At 39.5% G+C, this 20723-nt stretch overlaps 1 protein-coding gene across 1 annotated transcript in view; it reads right to left on the reverse strand.

The window, feature by feature from the left end:
* Positions 1-20723, reverse strand: part of LOC112103173 (A-kinase anchor protein 11) — a 58403-nt gene that overhangs the window by 32798 nt on the left and 4882 nt on the right. The window contains exons 2-6 of the mRNA XM_024194798.2: positions 20486-20593; positions 10621-10737; positions 3874-3921; positions 1670-1830; positions 1487-1518 (exon numbers count right to left, since the gene is read on the reverse strand). Of these exons, the coding sequence (XP_024050566.2) occupies positions 1487-1518; positions 1670-1830; positions 3874-3921; positions 10621-10737; positions 20486-20545 (418 nt within the window). The 5' untranslated portion in view covers positions 20546-20593. The remainder of the gene's footprint in view (positions 1-1486; positions 1519-1669; positions 1831-3873; positions 3922-10620; positions 10738-20485; positions 20594-20723) is intronic.

Raw genomic sequence — 20723 nt, forward strand, 5'->3', positions numbered from 1 at the left:
CCCCCCCCAGCCCTCTGCCCTGACCTCGAGTCGCCCCCAACACCCAGCCTTCTGCCGTGCCCCTCCACACACACCCCAGCCCTGTGCCCTGACCTCCCCCCAACACCCAGCCTTCTGCCCTGCACCTCCACACACACCCCAGACTTATAGAGAGAGACCTTCTAAAAAACGTTAACATGTATTACCGGCACGCGAAACCTTAAATTAAAGTGAATAAATGAAGACTCGGCACACCACTTCTGAAAGGTTGCTGACCCCTGCTCTAAGTACATTCTGAATATAGGAGTTCTTTAGAATGAATAAATCGTTACACTAAACAAAAACAAAAACAAAACAAACAGGGGAAAAAAAAAAAAAACCCCTTCTGGTTTGTTCTAAGTAGTTTTACTCCTGCAAGTAATACAATTACTTCATTATACATTATTAGTCAAAATAGTTTTAACAAATTCTAGCTATCTTTACTGACATTTGGAGAGGAAATGGGAAGTATCAAGTGTTGGGAGCACCTAGCCTATCCTGTAACTTCTCTCCCCTGTTGTTTGACAGAAGAATAGCACTATATCTGAGAAGAATAAGGGCATATCTACACCACAAAATTTAGTCGACATAAGTCAACAAACAGCCACCACAGTAATTAATTTGAATTTTAATGTCCACCCTATGCGCCTTCTGTCGCCGGTGTGCGATCTCACTAGGAGGACACTGCTGTCGACCTAACTACATCGACTTAAGCGCTATACTTCTCAGAGATGGAGTTATTATTTCAGCATAGTGGGTGACTTACATTGGCGGGAGCAACATTTTAGTGCAGACGCTTACAGAGTTAGGCTAATGAGATGCCTTATGTCGACCTAACTCTGTAGAGTAGACCAGGTCTCACTCAACCAGTTTCATCTTCCTTCCAAATGGCAGTACAAAGGGACTATGGTGTGGGGAGCAGAGGTATGTGGACTACTGGATGAGCACACAGGCATTTTGCAGAGGGCAGCTGAACATGCAGTTCAGCTGCTTTCACTGCATGCTCACCGTCAGGCAAGTCTGCTGATGCTCAGCCATGTTCAACACAGCCAACTGTGGTTCACTTTGGGGACGTCTCCAATTTTTTCCCCTTGGCCATCGAGACTCAGACTTTTGAATGGTGAAGAGGAAGGGAGAAAGGGCCCCACAGGGACTTGTTCCTAGCACATTTTCCTGCACAATTTGCTGTTGCCTAGTTCAGTGCTTATGGCTTCCACAGCAGAGTATCTTCCTAGAACTAGGAAGGAGAGAGGAAAGTACCTATGATAAAGTACCTTGCATTTCTTAATATTTCATAAATTGCAGCAGGAATGTCTTTAGTCAGTATAATATTTATACCACTATTAATAATATTAAAAATACCATCAGACAAGGTGGGTGAGCTCTGTGTAAACTCTATGTAAGCTCGAAGATGTGTGTCTTTCACCAACAGAAATTGGTCCAACAAAAGATATATTACTTTACTCACCTTGTGTCTCTAATATCCTGGGACTAAAATAGCTACAACATTAAAAATACCAGAGCACTTATATAACACATATAGCTTCAAAACGCATTAATAAAGTAGCAATACCTGGCCAGGTTATTGCCAGGATTACTTTGTAAGATGAAGAAACTGCAAAACTGCAAAACACATTAATATTCCGTGTACCTTATAAAAAGGATTAGGAATTTTACCTGATGTTTAGAGACATCGCTGGTTTCCATGGGTTTATTTATATCCTTTAGAAAAATAACTTCATTTTCATTTAGACTACAGAAATGGAGTGATTTCAGAACATCTGGGAGCTCTACAGAAACAGCAGCCAATTCCTAATTCAAACACAAATTCACACACTAAGCATAAAACTAATATGTTAATGGTAAGGAAATTTTTTGATCTGGAGCACTAGAAAGTTAAATAAATATCGCCAGCCTCTAAGTCTATCAAAATCACCACTCTCTTTCCCTTCAGTTTTCCAATTATATTCCCACACCAAATTGGAATCCTGCTTAAAGGGCTAGTTTACAACAGTGTTCTAATTCAAATCTCAAGATACCTCTACCAGAAGAAATATAATATCACTGCCTCTCAAGACTCAGGGAAACTTTTAAAAGCACCAAGGAGAGACTTGGGAGTAGTAAAGAGCAACAGAACATCACAGCAGGTATGTAAACACACAGAGGGAACATTTGCATGCAACTGTTTCCATCTGGTAATCTCCACATGCTGTAGGTTCACCATTATCGGGTTTGTATCTGAGCAGAATATTTAAAAAAAAATAATCAATTCAGGCTTATGTTTAACTAGGATCTTGGTCAACATGGAATTATGTTTACCTAAAATAAATATGCTGAAAAAATTGAGCGTTTAATATTATATTACTTACTTTTTAAATACAGCATAAACATTGAGAAATTTTTTAAAATTATGCTCAATCCAATATAAATTATTGAACACAGTGGACCCAGCTTTCTCTTAGTAAACAGAATTCTTTGTGCAACCTCAAGTAGAGAGCCCAAGGTTTGGACCTGTGTGCTTAGAAGAATATCTGTAAAGTGATTATTTTTACAGCACCCTTAGCGTACTTGGCACTGAATGCAAGTCTGAGCACAATTTAACTCACAATATTTATCCTTTTGCTTTTACTTACCAATGGACCGTTAACTATGAAAGCCTCTATATTTAATGACTAACACCTTCCACGATACACCTTGTGATTTATATTAGCTGTGGAGAGGATAAGTCATTTTGGGGTTCATGACCTAATCAGCAGCCTCTTTGGTGTGGTTTTCTAAGACATCTATTATTTTCCATTACAAGAACACACACAAAAAGTAAAATGTCTAAAAGGTACAAGATAAGTTTTATGTCTCCTGATTTTCTTTTACACTTTATTGCACATGTTTAAATGCAAATACTGACATCCTGAAACCAAAAATAATTTTAAAATTAACCACAATGTACTAATAAAATCAACAGCTCAGTGATACTTCTAATATTTATTTCACACCACTCTACTTCAAATTACAAGTAAATCATATTTCTCACTTATTTGTAAAACTCTAACTGCACAGTAGTCAAAAGTTCTACTTTGATATGACCTATAACATGTTGGGAAGGAGGAAAGCGTGAATTGCAAAGTAGTTTAATATATGACCTATAACATCTGGAACTAGGAGAGAGAGAACTACAAAGTAGTTTAAGGGCTTGTCAACACAGAACGTGCACGCATTTAATGAAAGGTAAGTTGTTAAACAGATTTAGTTAAACTAGTACAATTTTGTGCCTGGAGTTTCTTACATTGTTTTAAACTTGTCTGATATAATTTTAGCTTGTACCTATAGTTTACAAGAGTGTTCACATACAAAGTAGCACTGATTTATCCTCACTTCTGAAGTTAAACCAGGCCTGAGACTAAACACACACGAGAGGGTTAAATCCCTAATATTTTTATAGTTGCATGAAATAGTCATCATACTTTTGTTACACTCTTGTTTTAAAAACAAGAACTGCTTATCTAACTCTCCTAAGACTATCTTAAGATCTGGCCACAGGTATTTCAAAAAGCACAGACCCCAAGGCTGGCACTCAAGTTAACAAAAAAAAAATAAAAAAAAAAAAATGGAGGTTTAAGATTTTCCAGGCTTCTATATTCCAAATGAATACAAAACACTGGCGGTCATATGAAAATAAAAAAAAAATTAAAAACTGTTAATTTCAATGTTTAAAACAGACCATTTATTTTAAAAAGCATGTTCCACGGCATATTCTTGAAGTAAAATAAGTATTAGGGCTCCCACACCAAAAACCATAAAATATCTCAGTTATAACTCAAGTGCTGGAGACAAAGTCATTTTTTGTATGTACATTACCTGCATATGAGCAGCATCTGTCTCTCCAGCAAAACCTAGAAATGTGATCTGTAAAACAAGCATACAAACAATTTGAAATACAAGATCCAGAAAGAGTATCCTGGTTTTCTAATTATAGAGAAAGCTGCTTAGAACTGAAAAGTGTAATGACTATTTAAAGTAAAGCTTCATACTGTTATCCTCAAGATCCATTATGCCAGGAGAAATGGCCTTGTTCGGAGAATATAAATTGGTTCTGTTTTGCTCCAATAATTTAGGAGGAAAACCTATCTAACAGTTTGTTTTGAATCATAAGATTAGGGAAAAAAAAGTCTCATCTAATGCTTTGTTCCAAGTGCTAAATAAAAATACTGTTTCAGGAAGGCTCTTGGTCAATCTCGATGGTCACTGATTCCCAAAGGAAAGAAACTCAGGTGCCTGAAAACCAGTCACAGCTGTAGGGTGTAAGCAATTGATATCCAACATGTCCCAGTCTAGGAGTGGAAAAATCATGAGAGTCCATCCCAAGATAGGTAAAAGTCAGTATGTACTCAGAGACCAGAAAGGGGATAGCTAGCCTGTAACCATACCACAATCTCAATCTTAATTCCATTTTAACATAGGTTTATTTTTTTGTTTGGGAATGCACTATACAGATTTCAATACAAATGATGCTAAAACATTTACTAAAATAACAGTCACAAAGCAGTTTAATATTAAGGTCAAAGCTGTGATACAGGCATCTATTCTGCAAAAATCCAAGATCTGCAGAATTTGATGTTATTTATCTTGGTAACCACTACTCAGACTTCAAATATATTACACCTCTACCCCGATATAACGCAACCCAATATAACATGAATTCGTATGTAACGTGGTAAAGTAGTGCTCCGGAGGGATCTGGCGGGATCAAAGCAAGTTCGATATAACGCGGTTTCACCTATAATGTGGTAAGATTTTTTGGCTCCCGAGGACAGCGTTATATCTGGGTAGAGGTGTACCACCATCTCAGATATACTTTAATTACACAAAAACTAAGTTTAAAAAGATTATTAAGGTTGTAAAGTCACGTAAACAAAAAAGTTAAGAAATGCCAAAATTACAGTTGCCTATACAACCTTAATTTTGCCTCCTGGTGCATATTCATTAGGATATCTTTAATTACATGATCACATACTATTTTAGCCACAGGACCAGGCCTCATTTAGTGCACAGGACAGTGCTCATTTAATTAGCAGATATTTAATATTGTGTTTTAGTTTCATTGTTCTATATCAGGGGTAGGGAACCTATAGCACAGGTGCTGAAGGCAGCACGTGAGCTGATTTTCAGTGGCACTCACACTGCCTGGGTCCTGGCCACTGGTCCGGGGGGCTCTGCATTTTATTTAATTTTAAATGAAGCTTCTTAAACATTTTAAAAACCTTATTTACTTTACATACAACAATAGTTTAGTTATATATTATAGGCTTATAGAAAGAGACCTTCTAAGAACGTTAAAATGTATTATTGGCAAGCAAAACCTTAAATTAGAGTGAATGAATGAAGACTCGGCACACCACTTCTGAAAGGTTGCCGACCCCTGTTCTATATTTACCACATATTATTATTACAAACCCTGCTCTGAAGGCAGAATTATTCATTTTCTCATGGGCTCTTCTCTGATGTTCATCACTATAGTATCTTAGTGCTTCACAAACACTAATGAATTTAAGACACGCACACACACAGTAAGATGAGGGAACAGAACTATCCCCATTTTACAGATGGAAAATGAGTCTCCAGGGTAGCATTCAACTGCCTTAACCCGGAGACCATTCCTTCTCTTCCTGCAATCCCCTGCCTCATTCACTGCATGCCTTCCAACTTCTGGAACATATGAGACAGGAGTCCTATAGACAATAGCCTCCTTCACTATACAATCTTGATTCATCCCCAGAACAGATCCATCTTATGCACTGAATGAGGCAAGCAAGGGTCCTGAGGAAAAAACAATATGTAATTTAAAGATGGCACTGTAACACATAAGCACAAGGCAGCTGAATTAAGGTTGCACACACAAACTTAACTCTGGCATTTCTAAGTTTGGATTGCTTGATTTTGCAATCTAATATTCCCATAATGTAGGGTGGGGGGGGGTAATATAATTTCCTAGGTTTTTAAAAAAGCTAACTAAAAAAACCCCCCAGGAATTCTATCATGTGGCATTCATATTGGGTCCACATAGGTCATCAGCAGAGCGGAAAATTTAGATCCGCCACACAAACCTCTATTACTTGAGCTAACTGAGTAACTGATATCGGTAGTAGGTGGTCATCCTCTGTGGACCAGCATTAGAGATGAGTCACGCTTTGCCAGTGGGCTTCTCAGCTATTCAACGACAGCAGAACAAGAGTGACACTCAGGAATTTGGGGTGCTATTCCAGGCTCTGGAGGGAGTGTGCTTTACAGGGCCCAGACTATTTTGCCCATCCCCCACAAGCTTATCCCCTTCTGCCTCATTCCCATCAACCTGTCCCAGACCCAGTCCTGTCTCTTCCCCACTTCAGACTCCTTGTCCCAGTCTCCACTCCTCCGGCTTATCATCCCAGTCCCAATCTCCTTGCCTAGCCAGTCCCCCCCGGCCCACTGTTCAAGCCCCGCTCCCCCCCCCTCCCAGTCCCCCCCACTCCCCACACCTAGTCCTAATATCCTTGCTCAGAAAGTCCCAGTTCCGCTCTCTCCTACCACAACTCCCTTTACCCAGTCTCCTCGCTCAGTCTGTTTACCCCTCTTGGCTACTCATCCTATCTGTCCTATCTATCAGTCCTATACTCCCTTTCCAGTCTCTTAGAATCATAAAATTGTAAGCTGGAAGGGACCTCAAGAGCTCATCCAGTCCAATCCCCTGTGCTCAAGGCAGGACAAAGTATTATCTAGAACATCCCTGACAGGTGTTTGTCTAATCTGCTCTCAAAAAATCTCCAATGACAGAGATTCCACTCTCTCCCTAGGCAATTTATTCCAGTGTTTAACTACCCTGATGGTTAGGAAGTTTTTCCTAATGTCCAACTTAAATTGCAGCAATGGTAGTTTTAAATCCATTGCTCTTTGTCCTAACTTCAGAGGTTAACAAAAACAATTTTTCTCCCTCCTCCTTGTAACTATCTCTTATGTACTTGAAAATTGTTATGTCCCTCACGCAGTCTTCTCCAGACTAAACAAACCCAATTTTTTCAATCTTCCCTCAGAGGTCGTGTTTTCTAGACCTTTAATAATTTTTGCTGCTCTTCTCTGGACTTTCTCCAATTTGCCCACATGCAGTGTGTTTATAATATGCAAATTTAATCTAGGAAAATATTTACATAATAAACAAACTCAACCTGGATGCTGAAAGTCAAGCTATTATTTTTCTGTTACATATCACTAGTAATAAAGATGCTGAAATTGGACCTTGGTTAATAATTATGTTGATAAGCGAGTCAAAGAGAATTCAGCTCACTTTCGAATCTCACTTTCTAATAATTTCACTGGTTCTGCAGTGGTAATAAGAGTTAAAACTAATAAAAGGCTGTCAGTAAGGTAAGCAGACAGAATATATACAAAAAAGCAGATCTGTTAAATGAGGTGCTATTTTCATAAAACATTGAAGTTGATAATGCCTCTTCAATTCAGCCAATATGCACAGATTTGTACTGCAATTGTTCTATCTCCTTTACTCACCATATGATACTATATTTGAAGAAACTGCCTTTATAAAATTCAAATAGTTTTGAATGAATGCAGTTTGAACTGAAAGGTTCGAAAGATACTAAAAAAAAATCCAACACAAGTTGTTTTTTAATCAAACTCGTTCAGTATACCTTATGTTGAAATGCAATCATACAGATTAAATTAACATTTTAATCACACTGCTCATCAGGAAACCATAGAATGTAGGACTGGAAATGACCTCAAGAAATCATCTAGTCCAACCCCTTACACTGAGGCAGGATTAAGTACATCTAGATCATCCCTGTCAGGTGTTTGTTCTTTAAAACCTCCAACAACAGGAATTCCCTTGGTAACCTGTTCCAGTGCTTAACTATCCTTAAAATTAAAATATTTTTCCTAATAAAAAAAATAATGTATAACAAATAGAAGAAAGTGGAAGTTGTTAGTAATGAATATAGATCATATAGAAGCTAAGAACTCTGGAAAACGGCTAAAGGAAGCAAAGGGACACAGGAGAAATCTAAAGCCAGCAGAGTTAAGGACAATAAGGAACAAAAAGAATCCTGACAATAGTAGAATCAACTAATTTCTGATGTCTTTTTTGAAAACTGTTCTTGGGTTTTTACTTGAAATGCAATTCTATTTTGACAAATGTATTAATTGGTTTGTGGGGTACCACATTTATTGTCTTCATGATTTAAAAAAAAAAATCTGCTCAGTTTGCAAGTACAGGAACTCCTCACTTAACGTTGTAGTTATGTTCCTAGAAAAAGCGACTTCAAGCAAAATGATGTTAAGTGAATCCAATTTCCCCATAAGAATTAATATAAACGAGGGGGTTAGGTTCCAGGGAAATTTTTTTCCCAGACAAAAGAGTATATATATATATACACACACACACACACACACACACACACACACAGAGTATACGTTTTAAACAAACAATTTAATAATAGTACACAGTGATGGTTGTAAAGCTTGGTTGAGGTGGAGGAGTCAGAGGGTGGGATATTTCCCAGGGAATGCCTTACTGCTAAATGAACTAACAACTGACTGAGCCCCTCAAGGGTTAACTCTCACAACACTCTACAAGGCAGCAGGAAAGGAGGGAGGGCAAACAGAGACACACACCCTGTGTGTGAGAGAAAAAAAAAATGCACATTTCCCCTTTAAGTAGCTGACCCCAGGCTTAAGTACACTGCCTTGTTAATTAAATCAGCTTGCTGAGACCTGAGAAGCTCCCTCCCTCCATTGTATGTCCCCCCTGCTCTATGGAAGATGGGGTAAGCGGGGTGCAGGAGCAGGGGGAGACACCCTGACATTAGCCCCCCTTTTCCCCGCTCCCTCCCATACAGCAAGCAGGAGTCTTTGGGAGCAGCTCCAAGGCAGAGGGCAGGAGCAGCACGTGCTAGTGGGGGGAGGGACAGCTGCTGCACAGGGAATTTAGGGGAGTGGGGAGCTGATGGGGGGCTGCTGGTCCACCCTTGTTCCAACCACCCACCAGCTAGCTGCAACGGGCTGCTCTCCCTACAAGCAGTGGACAAAACAGGCGGCTGCCAAACGACGTTAGAAGGGAGCATTTCACAACTTTAAACGAGCATGTTCCCTAATTGATCAGCAACTTAACATCGAAACAACGTTAACCGGGACGACTTTAAGTGAGGAGTTCCTGTAAAGGTAGAAGGCTTTTCTAACTGCCCAAGTGCAAACTCACCCTGCGGCTCTGAAAATCAAGCTGGATATTTTTCTTCTCATACAGACCAGATTCTGCTATTAGTTATACCTGTGCAACTCCATGTTATTCAAATTATACCCTCATTTAAATCTGTGGAACATCTGTGTTAGACTTCACCAGGATTGCATAATATAATAGAGGAAAAAATGTGGTCCTTCAATTAAAACTTTAACAACTCTATTGATAATACATGAGCCAGAAGAGAATCCAGCTCCAACTCCCACAGCTGTATTACCCCTACAAAAACAGAAGTAAACTTACATTGTCAGTAAGTCAGCAGATATGACTATAAACGCACAAAGGGGGAACAGATTTACTGAGCAAGAATATGCCATTTTTACAAAAAGTCACTTTTCAGATGAGAACTAATCTCTACGATGAATCCAATGTTTTCTCTGTTTTAATTACAGGCAAATTTAAATTTCATGAAGGCCACTATCATCTCTAATATGCCCTGCAAGATCTTGACAATGAGGTTACTCTCTTGTATCTTGTTAGATTTTGTTAGATACTCAGAAATCCCACCATTTTTGTCCTGAGAAATTTAAAACCAAACTGGAGAAAGTCCTTAAAAGTATACTGTAAGGAGAATCTACCACTTTCAGTGGCCAATCACAGTATCACAAAACACAACCTGTTCAAATGCATTCATGATATGATCTTTAATTACACAGTTTAATACTTTGTATGCTGTATTAACCATGACAGAATGCAGACTGAAATACTTTTTAATGTAAAGAAAGTTTACTATATCTTACATTAAAATAATCAGGATAACTTCAAGTTATAGTCAAGTTAAAAAGAAAGTCAACAATGTTTTAATCTATTTGATTTCTAAATAATATAATTTAGTTGTCCTAGTTAAAGAAATGAAACAGTATAATTTAAATTAACCTGGCCAGTTTAAAAAGTGTTTGAGACCAAACATAATTTTTGTTTTTACTAGAAGTGGTTAATATGCAGAAAGCTGCATTACATTTCTTTGAAATATCTGATGATTGGTCCTCATTAAGTTAATTCATAGTAGTATATGTAAACAAAGCCAGGACATCATAATCCATTTCTGGATTAAATTAGATATTGCATCTTCTTTTCTTAGACTTTAGACCACATGATATTTCTCAAAAAGCGGAAATGTTTACTCTTTTGGTAAACTCCACCATTCTTCACTCTTCTGGTGAACCTAAAACCAATTAATTAGGTAGGAGGGTAGAGTTTATTTGCAATTCAGAGTCATGTTCTACTGCACATTATACAATCCTGCAGCTTCTGATTCTGTTGTGAACTAAAAGCATCCTTCATATTTATACAACAGTGTAAGTAGACATGCGATGTCAAACCTCAATAAAATTGTCCTGTTCCTCCTGCCTTAAACAGTCTTCAGCGGACACGTTACATAATTCTTTTCTGCTCTGTAGCAATGATTTCACAGAGCGTAGTACACCATCAGTGAAATCCTGAAAGGCAATGGAGAAACACATAAATGTACAGCAAATGAAAAAGCTGAGCAGAATTTTAAATGTGGGGTATTTTTTCCACAAACATACAACTGTTTTTCTGAACACTGTTTCAAACTATTGTGTGTACAGGCCACCAGCCATCAGCTGCAAAATTTAAATGCTACTTACGATTATGGGGAATCATGCAACTTTCAAACTGCCAACAGACCTACGCTTCTCTCCAACCAAAAGAATACCCCTCAATGCAAAAAAGCCACATTCTTTCCAAAAATGCCAAGTCCTAGCTGAGATGGTCTATAACAACAGTAGAGAGAAAACAGGAGTTGCTACTGATTAGTTCAAACAATACCTGGACTCTTAGGATGAGCAGGGAATAAAGTACCAGGCAGATACAAAGAAAGGCCCCCTATATCACTCTGTACCTGCAAATGGAACCTGTACACTTTTCTTTTACATAGGCAACAATTTAAAATTGTTCTTCCTATGGTAAACAAACACAAAAAATGAGGAGGCTTCAGCAGTTAACAAGTAATATATTCACTCGGTCTCCCACGTAGCCACTGAAAGAATGATGAAAGAACAGGGTTCATTGCATGAGTTTCTTGGTGCAAATATTTAACAGGAGAGGCACCACATGAACAGAAGACTATTACAGATGTTTGTAAAATAGGTACCTAAAAGCTGGTAGAATCTGACAATTCTGTAATTAAGATAAAGAACAAAATAATCAAAAACTTGTTTATTATACCTGGAATTTAAAATCTATAGGAAAAAAAGGTTGGTAAAACTGAACAAAAAGATAAACAAAACTACTTGACTCTTCAGGTCAGGGGAAAAAAAAAAAAAACTTGGTGCCATCTCATTTTACTGCAAGAAAGTACTTTGCAGAAGGCCACCAGTTTGAAAAAAACCTAGGTCTTCTTTATTTCTGTAAGAAATGCTAAGGTAGTTCCTGAAAGAGAAGGACTGCAGTTAAGCAGTAATTGGAAACATGTCTGCAAAACTAGCCAGCCAGATATAAAGTTGGTGCAAAAGAATGAAGTAAATGAAAAAATGAGTTGAACCTACTAACACTGAAGTACAAAATTAACAACAAAGTTACCTAAATCTTGAATAGCTTCTGAAAGATCAGCAAAAGTAGTAGACACACAAATTTAATCAGGGAACGTTCGAGCTGTCGACATACCATCAGGAAAAAATAATCACTTTATGGTAAAATTTTGTCTTATGTCTTACAATTGAATCTTAAACATGGCTGCAGAAAAATGGTATAACATGCCACTCCATAAGATGCCTGATAATTCCAGAGTGAGCAGCACTATTATCTTTCTACGCCCTGATATTGGAGATTGAGGTAGCATCTTCAAAACTGTCAGACAAAAGAAGAATGTAAACCTAGATTAAGGATTCTTAAAACTGTTCAAGTTGTGGAACACATTTTAGTAGAGTGCTTGTCTCCTGGATCACTTGCCCTCTCACTGGAGATTGTACAACATCCCAACAACAACTAAAACAGTTATTTACACAGAAAGGTAACAGTAAGCAAGTGAAATATTTTAAAATGAAATTAATACTGTAAATGTTTTGTCCATTTGATATAAATTAGTCATAGTGTCTTATTTTGCTATTCATTTAATATTCCTACTCCCATTTAATCTTCCTACTCCATCCTTGAGTGACGGCATAATGGCTAGAAAAAGTATGTACAGACCCCCATGTTGCTGCTTTGCAGATATCAGCTACAGGGCTATTGCTCAGAAAGACAGATGAAGTGGACTGAGCCCTGGTGGAGTGAGCCATTATTCTTGGTGGAGGAAAGACTTTAGAAAGACCATAGCACAGCTTCAAGAGCTTCAGAGGAGGAAGGATAGCTCAGTGGTTTGAGCATTGGCCTGCTAAACCCAGGGTTGTGAGTTCAATCCTTGAGGGGGCCACTTAGGGATCTGGGGCAAAATCAGTACTTGGTCCTGCTAGTAAACGCAGGGGGCTGGACTCAATGACCTTTCAGAGTCCCTTCCAGCTCTAGGAGATAGGTGTATATCTCCATATATTACTATATTATTCATAGTCAGAAATCCAATGTGAGATTCACGGAGCAGACACTGACTGACCCTTAACTCTCTCTGCATAGACTATAAAAAGCCTCGGAGAGATTCTAAAGGACTTAATGCCGTCCAGGTAGAATGCCAAAGCTCTACAAACATCCTAGGTATGAAATCTTTCTTCGGCTCAGGAAGAATGAGATTTCACTGAAAATACCAGGAGATGAATAGTTTGGTTCAGATGGAAAGCTAACTTTACCTTAGGCATGACCTTATGGCGTGGCTTAAGGGAAACCTTGTTAGCCAGGAGAGACTGAAGTTCTGCAATCCTCTTTGTGGAAGTGATTGCCACCAGAAAAGAGGTCTTCATAGTCAATAAAGATAGTCAGGTTGTAGCCATAGGTTCAAAGAGAGAGTGGGGCAGGAGGGAATCCTTCCAGTTTGCAGATGACTAGATTGAGATCCGATACAGAATCACACACAGGAAGGTAAATGTTGAATAGACCTTTCAAGAATCGGGAAGCAAGTTGGTTGGAGAAAATTGAAAATCCTTCTATTGATAGAGGCAGTGCAGAAATGGAAACTAGTAGACTCTGACAGAACTAATGAAAGGCCTGATGACTTTAGCTGCATCAGATAGTCCAGCACATAGTCACCTCTGTGGGATGGGACAAAAACTGTTGAGATTGCACCCAAATTGAAAATCTCTTCCACTTTGCTCCATATGATGCTCTAGTGAATTCTTTTCTGCTGCTCACCAAGATGATCTGAACCTCTCCGGAGCACAATTTCTCATGAGAATTCTACCATAATTAAGCTATAAAATTTCTTAAATAAATGTATATTAAAGTGTATACTCCTAGGTAGCAAAAAAAATGTCCCAAATCTAGTGTTACGGTTCTATTTAGTTATAAATCATCATGTTTTAATGGTTATATCAACTAATGAGAATGCACCTTTCTTTAGAAAACAATTGAGGTACACATGGAAAAGCTGATAGAACTCAATGATTTAAATGAAGGCTTTCCACTTGGTGATTTAAACTGTCCTGATTTAAATCAATCCACCCCCCAGAGATTGTCCATGCCATGAGGTTGAGACATTGGTGGTTGGGATGTAGAGACTTACCCTGGTTCTGAGACAGGAGATCCTCGACTAGAGGTAACGTTATTGGCAACCAGACAGAAAGATGATACCAATGCTACCTTGACCATGATGGTGTGACAAGGATTAAATGTTGCTTTGTCTCTTTTCAGTTTCCTGAGTAACCTTGGAATGAGAGGAACTGCCAGGAAAGCATAGAAACGATGTCTGGACCTAGGGAGAAGGAAGGCATCTCTGACTGAGCCAGGTTGCAGTCCCTTCTGGAGCAAAATCTCCTGCACCTGTTCAGGTTGGTTGCAAACAAGTCTATTACTAGATACCCCCGTAGTGGAAAATCTGAAGGAGAACATCCTTTCTGATTGACCATTCGTATTGGTCTATGAAAACCCTACTGAGGGAATCCACAATTGTTTCTCTCACTCAAGGAAGGTGGAACACATTCCAGGAGACATAGTTTTTATACACAGAATCCATAGAAGGACAGCTTCCTGGCATAGCTGAGATGATCTTGCACTTCCCTGCCTGTTTAGATAAATCATGGCAGTGGCGTTGTCCCTAATAACTTGTATCATCTGGGTCTTGATGGTGGACCATAAACATCTTGCAGGCCTGATGAATAGCTTGGCTCTCCAGCACATTTATGTGGAGTAAAACTTCATGGTGACCAAAGAGCTTGTGCTTGAAGTTGACTGAGATAGGCCCCTCCAGCCTTTGGTAGATGCATCTATTACCAGAGTCAGAGTTGGTTCTGGGGACAGAAATGGATCTCCTTTGCTTGCATTTCACAGATCCAGCCACCAATCCAGAGACTGAAGCACTCATGCAGGTACGCAAATCTGCATGTCCAGAGGATGCCTGGAAGGATGATCACTGTCTGCAGGCCTTCATTCAGCATAAGGGGAAGTCTGGTATGTGGAGTTATGTATGTGCACAAGGCCATGTGGCCCAGGAGCTATAGGTAGGCATGCACTAATGTCATTGGGTTGGACTTGAGGTTTTCTGAAAGAAACCAAGCACTCTTATGCCTATCTGTGACAGGGATAACAGCCCTGCACACGGAAAACTACTTAAATCCTGGGGATTTTTTTTTTTTTTATAATAAATTCTCCTGCTAACAATTAAAAATATTATCTAAACTAACTAACTAACTGTATACACTAAAAGAGTTCTGAAAAGCTGGCTAAATGAAGCAAATGCTATGGGGAGCTCCAGCTGTCACCATAGGTGGTGAGAAGGAATTGAGAAGGAGGCAGCAGACGTGCCCCTTTTATGTCCTCATCTGATAACACAAAGAGAATAGGGCTATATGTGCTACCTAGTTGTACTTCTGGGGAGGAAAGTCTCCAACTCAAGTGCACTGGGCATACTTACACCTGCAGTAGAATGTATATGTGCACAACCACTTGAAGGAGAACTCAGGTTTCAGGTAGAGGTACAGCATCTTCATCCACAAGTCAGGAGCAGGATTTGTTCTTAATAGCAACCAATGTATATAATTCCCAGTTATGTTATGGCCAAAAACTGGAGTATTCTCAAAGCTGCACTTGCTAGTTCTGCCTATTCCTCCCACAGAGACAACCAGAAAACCGTGAGATGTTCGGTGAAGAGTCCTAGTATCAGCAACTGATCAACAAAGGCTTCACTCTTATTAGTTATACTGAGGATGTACATATTTCACCCTGAGAACCATTTGGAGCAACCAGTGCTGATCAGTGAAGTGCTGTATTCAGCAAGGAAAAACTGTATTCAGCAAAGAAAATCCTTGTCACTTCTTTTCCTAGCTTAAAGCAGCAATTCAAAACTTTGCCACATCCTCTCAGTGGACAGTAAAACAGGAAGTCCACATGTACAGATGCTTCCCACTCATACTGAACAAATGTTAAAAAATAAACAAAAACCATCTCTACTTTCATCAGATTGTTGTAAGGGCTACTGGCTCTCTTGAACTCATCTAAAGAGCTGCTCCCAAAGATCTGCAGCCATGTCATGAATTTATCAGGTGACTGTCACTGTAGAGGGGAACTGATTTAACTGACTAGCTGCAGCAGATACCAACCATAACAAAAACTAACAAAATCAGACACATTTACGATTACATGAGGCTTAAGAGTTTCACTATTTGCAGATACACCAAATATGACTGTTGGAGTGCTTTCACTTTTACAATGTTGCCCCTTAATTAAACAATCTTCCGATCTAGTAAACTCTTAAGCTTTCACTTGAATTCAACGAGTTTCTTTTGTAAAGATGGCTGCTTGGGCTCCAAACGATAGAGCACTCCCCAAGGCCACATCCACACACCCGAATGCTTTGGCAGATAATGAAAAACTCCTTTGAAGTATCACAGTAGTTGACAAAAATTCTTGTACATGTTTTGGTCTGAGTCTGCAGAAAAGGAAAGCCAGACTGCAAGGAGGGTTTCAATAGGAGAAGAAAAGGAGGGTGGCTCATTACCACCATACTGGCTGGCTCCATGGAACAAAGCAAGGAGCATGCACTATAATCCAATTAACTACCCTTTTGGGAAATGTGGAGATGTCTGGGTTTCCCCTCACATCACTCTCACATTCTCAGTAAATGCAGTACACAGCTCTACACAGGAATCTGCAGCCATAGGAGCCTCAGGGAGGTATGAAATGGCCCATTCATCTCAATGTGATGGTCTCATGAATAAGAACACCTCCAGGAGATGAATACAGCCTAAAACAATAGGTCTGAGACATGTGAATTGCTCCATTCATGTCAGTAGGTGTTCTCATCCCCCCTCATGGTGCTGGAGAGGTTCTGACATGCATCAAGCGTGCCTGTTCTTAGAGCCTCACCTCAGTTTCAGCCATGGGTATGTATACACTGCAATTAACCACTCATGGCTAGCCCATGCCAGCTGACTCAGGTTAAGGCTAAGAAGCTGTTTAATTGCAGTTAGACATTCAGGCTCGGACTGGAACTTAGGCTCCAGGACTCTGTAAGGTGGGACGGTCCCAGAGTTCAGGCTCCAGCCCAAATGTCTACACCGCAATTAAACAGCCACTTAGCATGAGCCCTGCCATCCCAAATCAGCTGGCATAGGGCAGCCGCAAGTTAATTGCAGTGTAGACATACCCACTGTGTTCTTTGTGCATGCTCTGAGCTTGCCCATTTTAAGCTGTTTTGACTACCTGACCTCTAAACTGCACCCTTGTTGTGAGCTCAAATGAAAAGTATGTGAAAGATCATAAGATGTTACAATAACCATGAAAAACCTTGAAGTTGTTTACAATGTTAAAAGTTGTAACAAGTGCAAGAGAACAAGACAATGAAGCTAGATTAGCCTAAACCAAGGACTGTTGAAATTATGCTTGGTCAAAACCGAAGACATGGAACCAGAAGCGAATAGACCAAAATTGGTGTGACGGGTATTAAATCTAATTGGTGAACAACATAATAAGGGGGAATGAATTATATTGCCCCTTTTTTCCCTTTTGGGGTTTCTTGAAAAAGGGACTTTGAAAAAAGATCAGTTCAGTTCTCCCTCTTATCTCCCATCCCATCCTGCATCCCCCAGCTCATCTGCCAAACCACCAGCACTGCAATTCATCTCAGCTCATCATGGGCTCATCTAAAAGGACCTTCTTCCTGAAAGGAAAGCTGGCTGGCCAGCCTTGATCTTGTACAAGGAACTTTGTTTTCACCTGCAAGGTGGGAGAGGTAGTATCTTTTATTGGACCAACTTCTGTTGGTGAAAGAGACAAACTTTCGACAAGCTTCAGAGAACTCTGTGTAGCTCAAAAACTTGTCTCTCTCACCAACCAAAGTTGGTCCAATAAAAGATATTACCTCACCTTGTCTCTCTAATATCCTGTGACCAGCACAGCTACAACACTGCAACTCACATTATACAATCCTCTGCCCATCAGTGGGATATCTAATTGACTGCACTGCAAAGGCACAGAAGATCCTGTATTGTTTTCTCTTCCCTTGTTATTTTCTACCCCCACTATCTCTATCCTCTCTCTCACTCTCTTGTCTTTTCATCAAATCCTGAAGTCAACTCTGCTGTATTCATCCAAGCCTGCCTTGTGTAAGAAGAAAAGATATAATCAGATGACATCCCTGACCAGATTGTAAGCCAAGGTCCAAGCAGCAAGTGTTGTGGTTGACTTGTCAGCCAAAGCACCAGCTTGTAACTAACCAGCGATCCACTGTTCCAAAAACACCCAAAAAAGCCGTATTTCATACCTCTTTTCTATCCTGTCTCTCCATCTTGTCTATCTAGAACAGAATAAGTAAATGTCCTCTACGCACCAGGACAGAATGAAAATACCTTTTCCTTTTCATCAAAGAAAGGTTGCTCTGAAAATAAGAGACTCATATTTTGTCTCCAAAAAGAGAGACTTTAAAGGTTTTGACTAAGTTTGTTTTGCATAATCACTCAACCACAGTTTCAATATAAATGTGTTTTAATTTCTTATTCTTTCTTATGTTTAATCAATAAACTTTTAATTTGAACTAATGCTTTTGGGTGTTTGCCATGTAACGGAGTAAAACCAAGGCCTCTGTTTAACTTACCTATCTGTTTAATGTTGACAGTCAAAGAGTTTATAAACAGCTTTAATTCTTTAGGCCTTTGAGATCAATACTACAGCTTCGCACCCAGTGAGGCAGGGCTTACCCCAGATCCTGGCACACACAAAAGGAGGCAGGGAGTAGAGCTCAGACACCCCATGTGGGCAGGGACCCCCCCAGATCCTAGCTCACATGAGATGGGGAAAGGAGAGGGTCTCAGACCCACCCACAAAGACAAGCCCTCCAGAACCTGGCTCATATGAGTGGGCACATGGAAGGAGGTCAGACCCCCATAGATGGGCAAGGGATCCCTCAGATCTTGCCACAGACACCCCGGGGGGGGAAGAGAGGGAGGCTCATACCCCCAAAGAACCATGGCCTCCTCCATATCCCAGGTCGCATGAGGGGGGCAGGGAGAGGGGCCTAGACCCCCCCACCCAGAGGGACAGGGACCCCCAAGACCATGGTGCACACAGAGAGGATCAGGGAGTGGGGCTCAGACACCTCTGAGAGCAGGAACCCTAGATCTCAGCTCACATAGGGCAGGGAGAGAGAGGGGCTCAGACTTCCCCCCCCCCCCCCAATCCTGACACGCACAGAGAGAATGGAAGAATGTGGGGCTGACAGGCTTCCCAACCCCTCTCATGTCCCCTACCACCTATCCCCATTTATCCCCCTCAACCTGATGCAGCCACAAATCCTTCTCACCTATATTACCTCCACTACTCCACCCCATAAAATGCCTTTATCCTCCAGCAAGCATTCACATATATAGTTTATTAAAATATTTAGATTATATTTATTTATAAAATAAAAACAAAACCCTAACAGAGACAGAATTTAGCGATATGCCACCAAATCTTTTAAACATTCATGCCCAAGGTGTGAGTAGAACGGACATTGCCTGGGGTGGGTCAGGTTCAAAGGACTATTGTATATTTCCTTGAACATCCAGCTCATGTGCAACTTTGAAGGCCAACAATTCTGTTAATTCTTCTGTCCACACATGCTCAGTGTAATCCAGTAGGCATGCAAAGACGTTTGTCAACATTTAAATTTGATTTCCCTCAATGGGCTGGTCGATGCCATGCACTCTGTTGGAGGTAACTCTGAGTATGTGAAACTGTGATGCAATGATTGGAGCCCTGGGTTGATCTCTATCTGTGAGCAAAAACAGGCTGCTAGAATCCATCAACTTTTAGAAAAGCTGTTTTTTTCAGGAGCTATATTTTGGGAACTCGTTGGTCAGAACCCTGCACCACCAGGAGGCACCCCAAATTTCAAGGCTATCTGAGTAACTGTGTAGATTTTAAGAGCATTTAGAAAAAAAATCTAGTTTTAAACAGAAAGAAAATCATTGAGGAAAGACTTCTGATATTCCCCAATCTAAAATGACTTATTTCAAAAAAGCATGTAAGATTATTAAAGCTGCTAAACATCACACCCTAAATGAAACAACAACAACAAAAACTGTTATGAATACCCTCCATAACAAATGGAGGACAGATTTTATTTTTCACCAAAAGCATTGCCCAGCAGAAGTTCATGTGAACTTGAGCATAAGTCAGTCAAGAACCTGGGGTGGAATTAATTTTTGTAGATATGTCTTATTATAACACCCTTAATACAAATGTCAAAAATAAGATTTGACTGTAAACAACATATTTATATTTTCTTTTGTGGTAGGAAACTATACTAATATGAACACCTATTACTCCCAAATAAAATATTTAGGTTTGCTAAATAAGGTAATCATCATCTAACAGTTGCAATTTTTCTGAAAACCTTCTAGATTTCATAAGAACTACAGAAAACATGAAGTAAGAGATAAGTCCACTATGTCCTTTGTTTAAGTTACTCAGTTTCCCAGATTTACAAATGTACCAAAGCAAAAGCAATCTGAAAACTACTTGCCTCCTTAAATCTTTAGCCTATTAAGACAAAACAAAAATGAAAATGTACCGGACCTGTCAGCTTATTTTCTTCAATCTAACTCTCAAGATTCAGATCACAAAGAATTAGATTTTTTTTAAAAGAACAAAATAGCTGTTTACCTTTTTCATTGACACTTTAGGCTTTCTTTGACTGCTTCGGGCCCTGGTATAAGTATCCATGGTTTAATTGATTTTAGTAGTCATGGAAGAAAGTCAGCTCAAAAATACCTACAGAAAAACATTTATCACATCATTATTTTGTGCTTCCCATTTACCTAGCATATATTTAGAAAACTACTTTTGATGAAACAAGCAATGAATCCACAATTTTGTGACAAAAGATATCTTAAAACTGAAA

The sequence above is a fragment of the Terrapene carolina genome, unplaced genomic scaffold (genome assembly GCF_002925995.2).
Source record: "Terrapene carolina triunguis isolate 2854851 unplaced genomic scaffold, T_m_triunguis-2.0 Scaffold17, whole genome shotgun sequence".
Lineage (NCBI taxonomy): Eukaryota > Metazoa > Chordata > Testudines > Emydidae > Terrapene > Terrapene triunguis.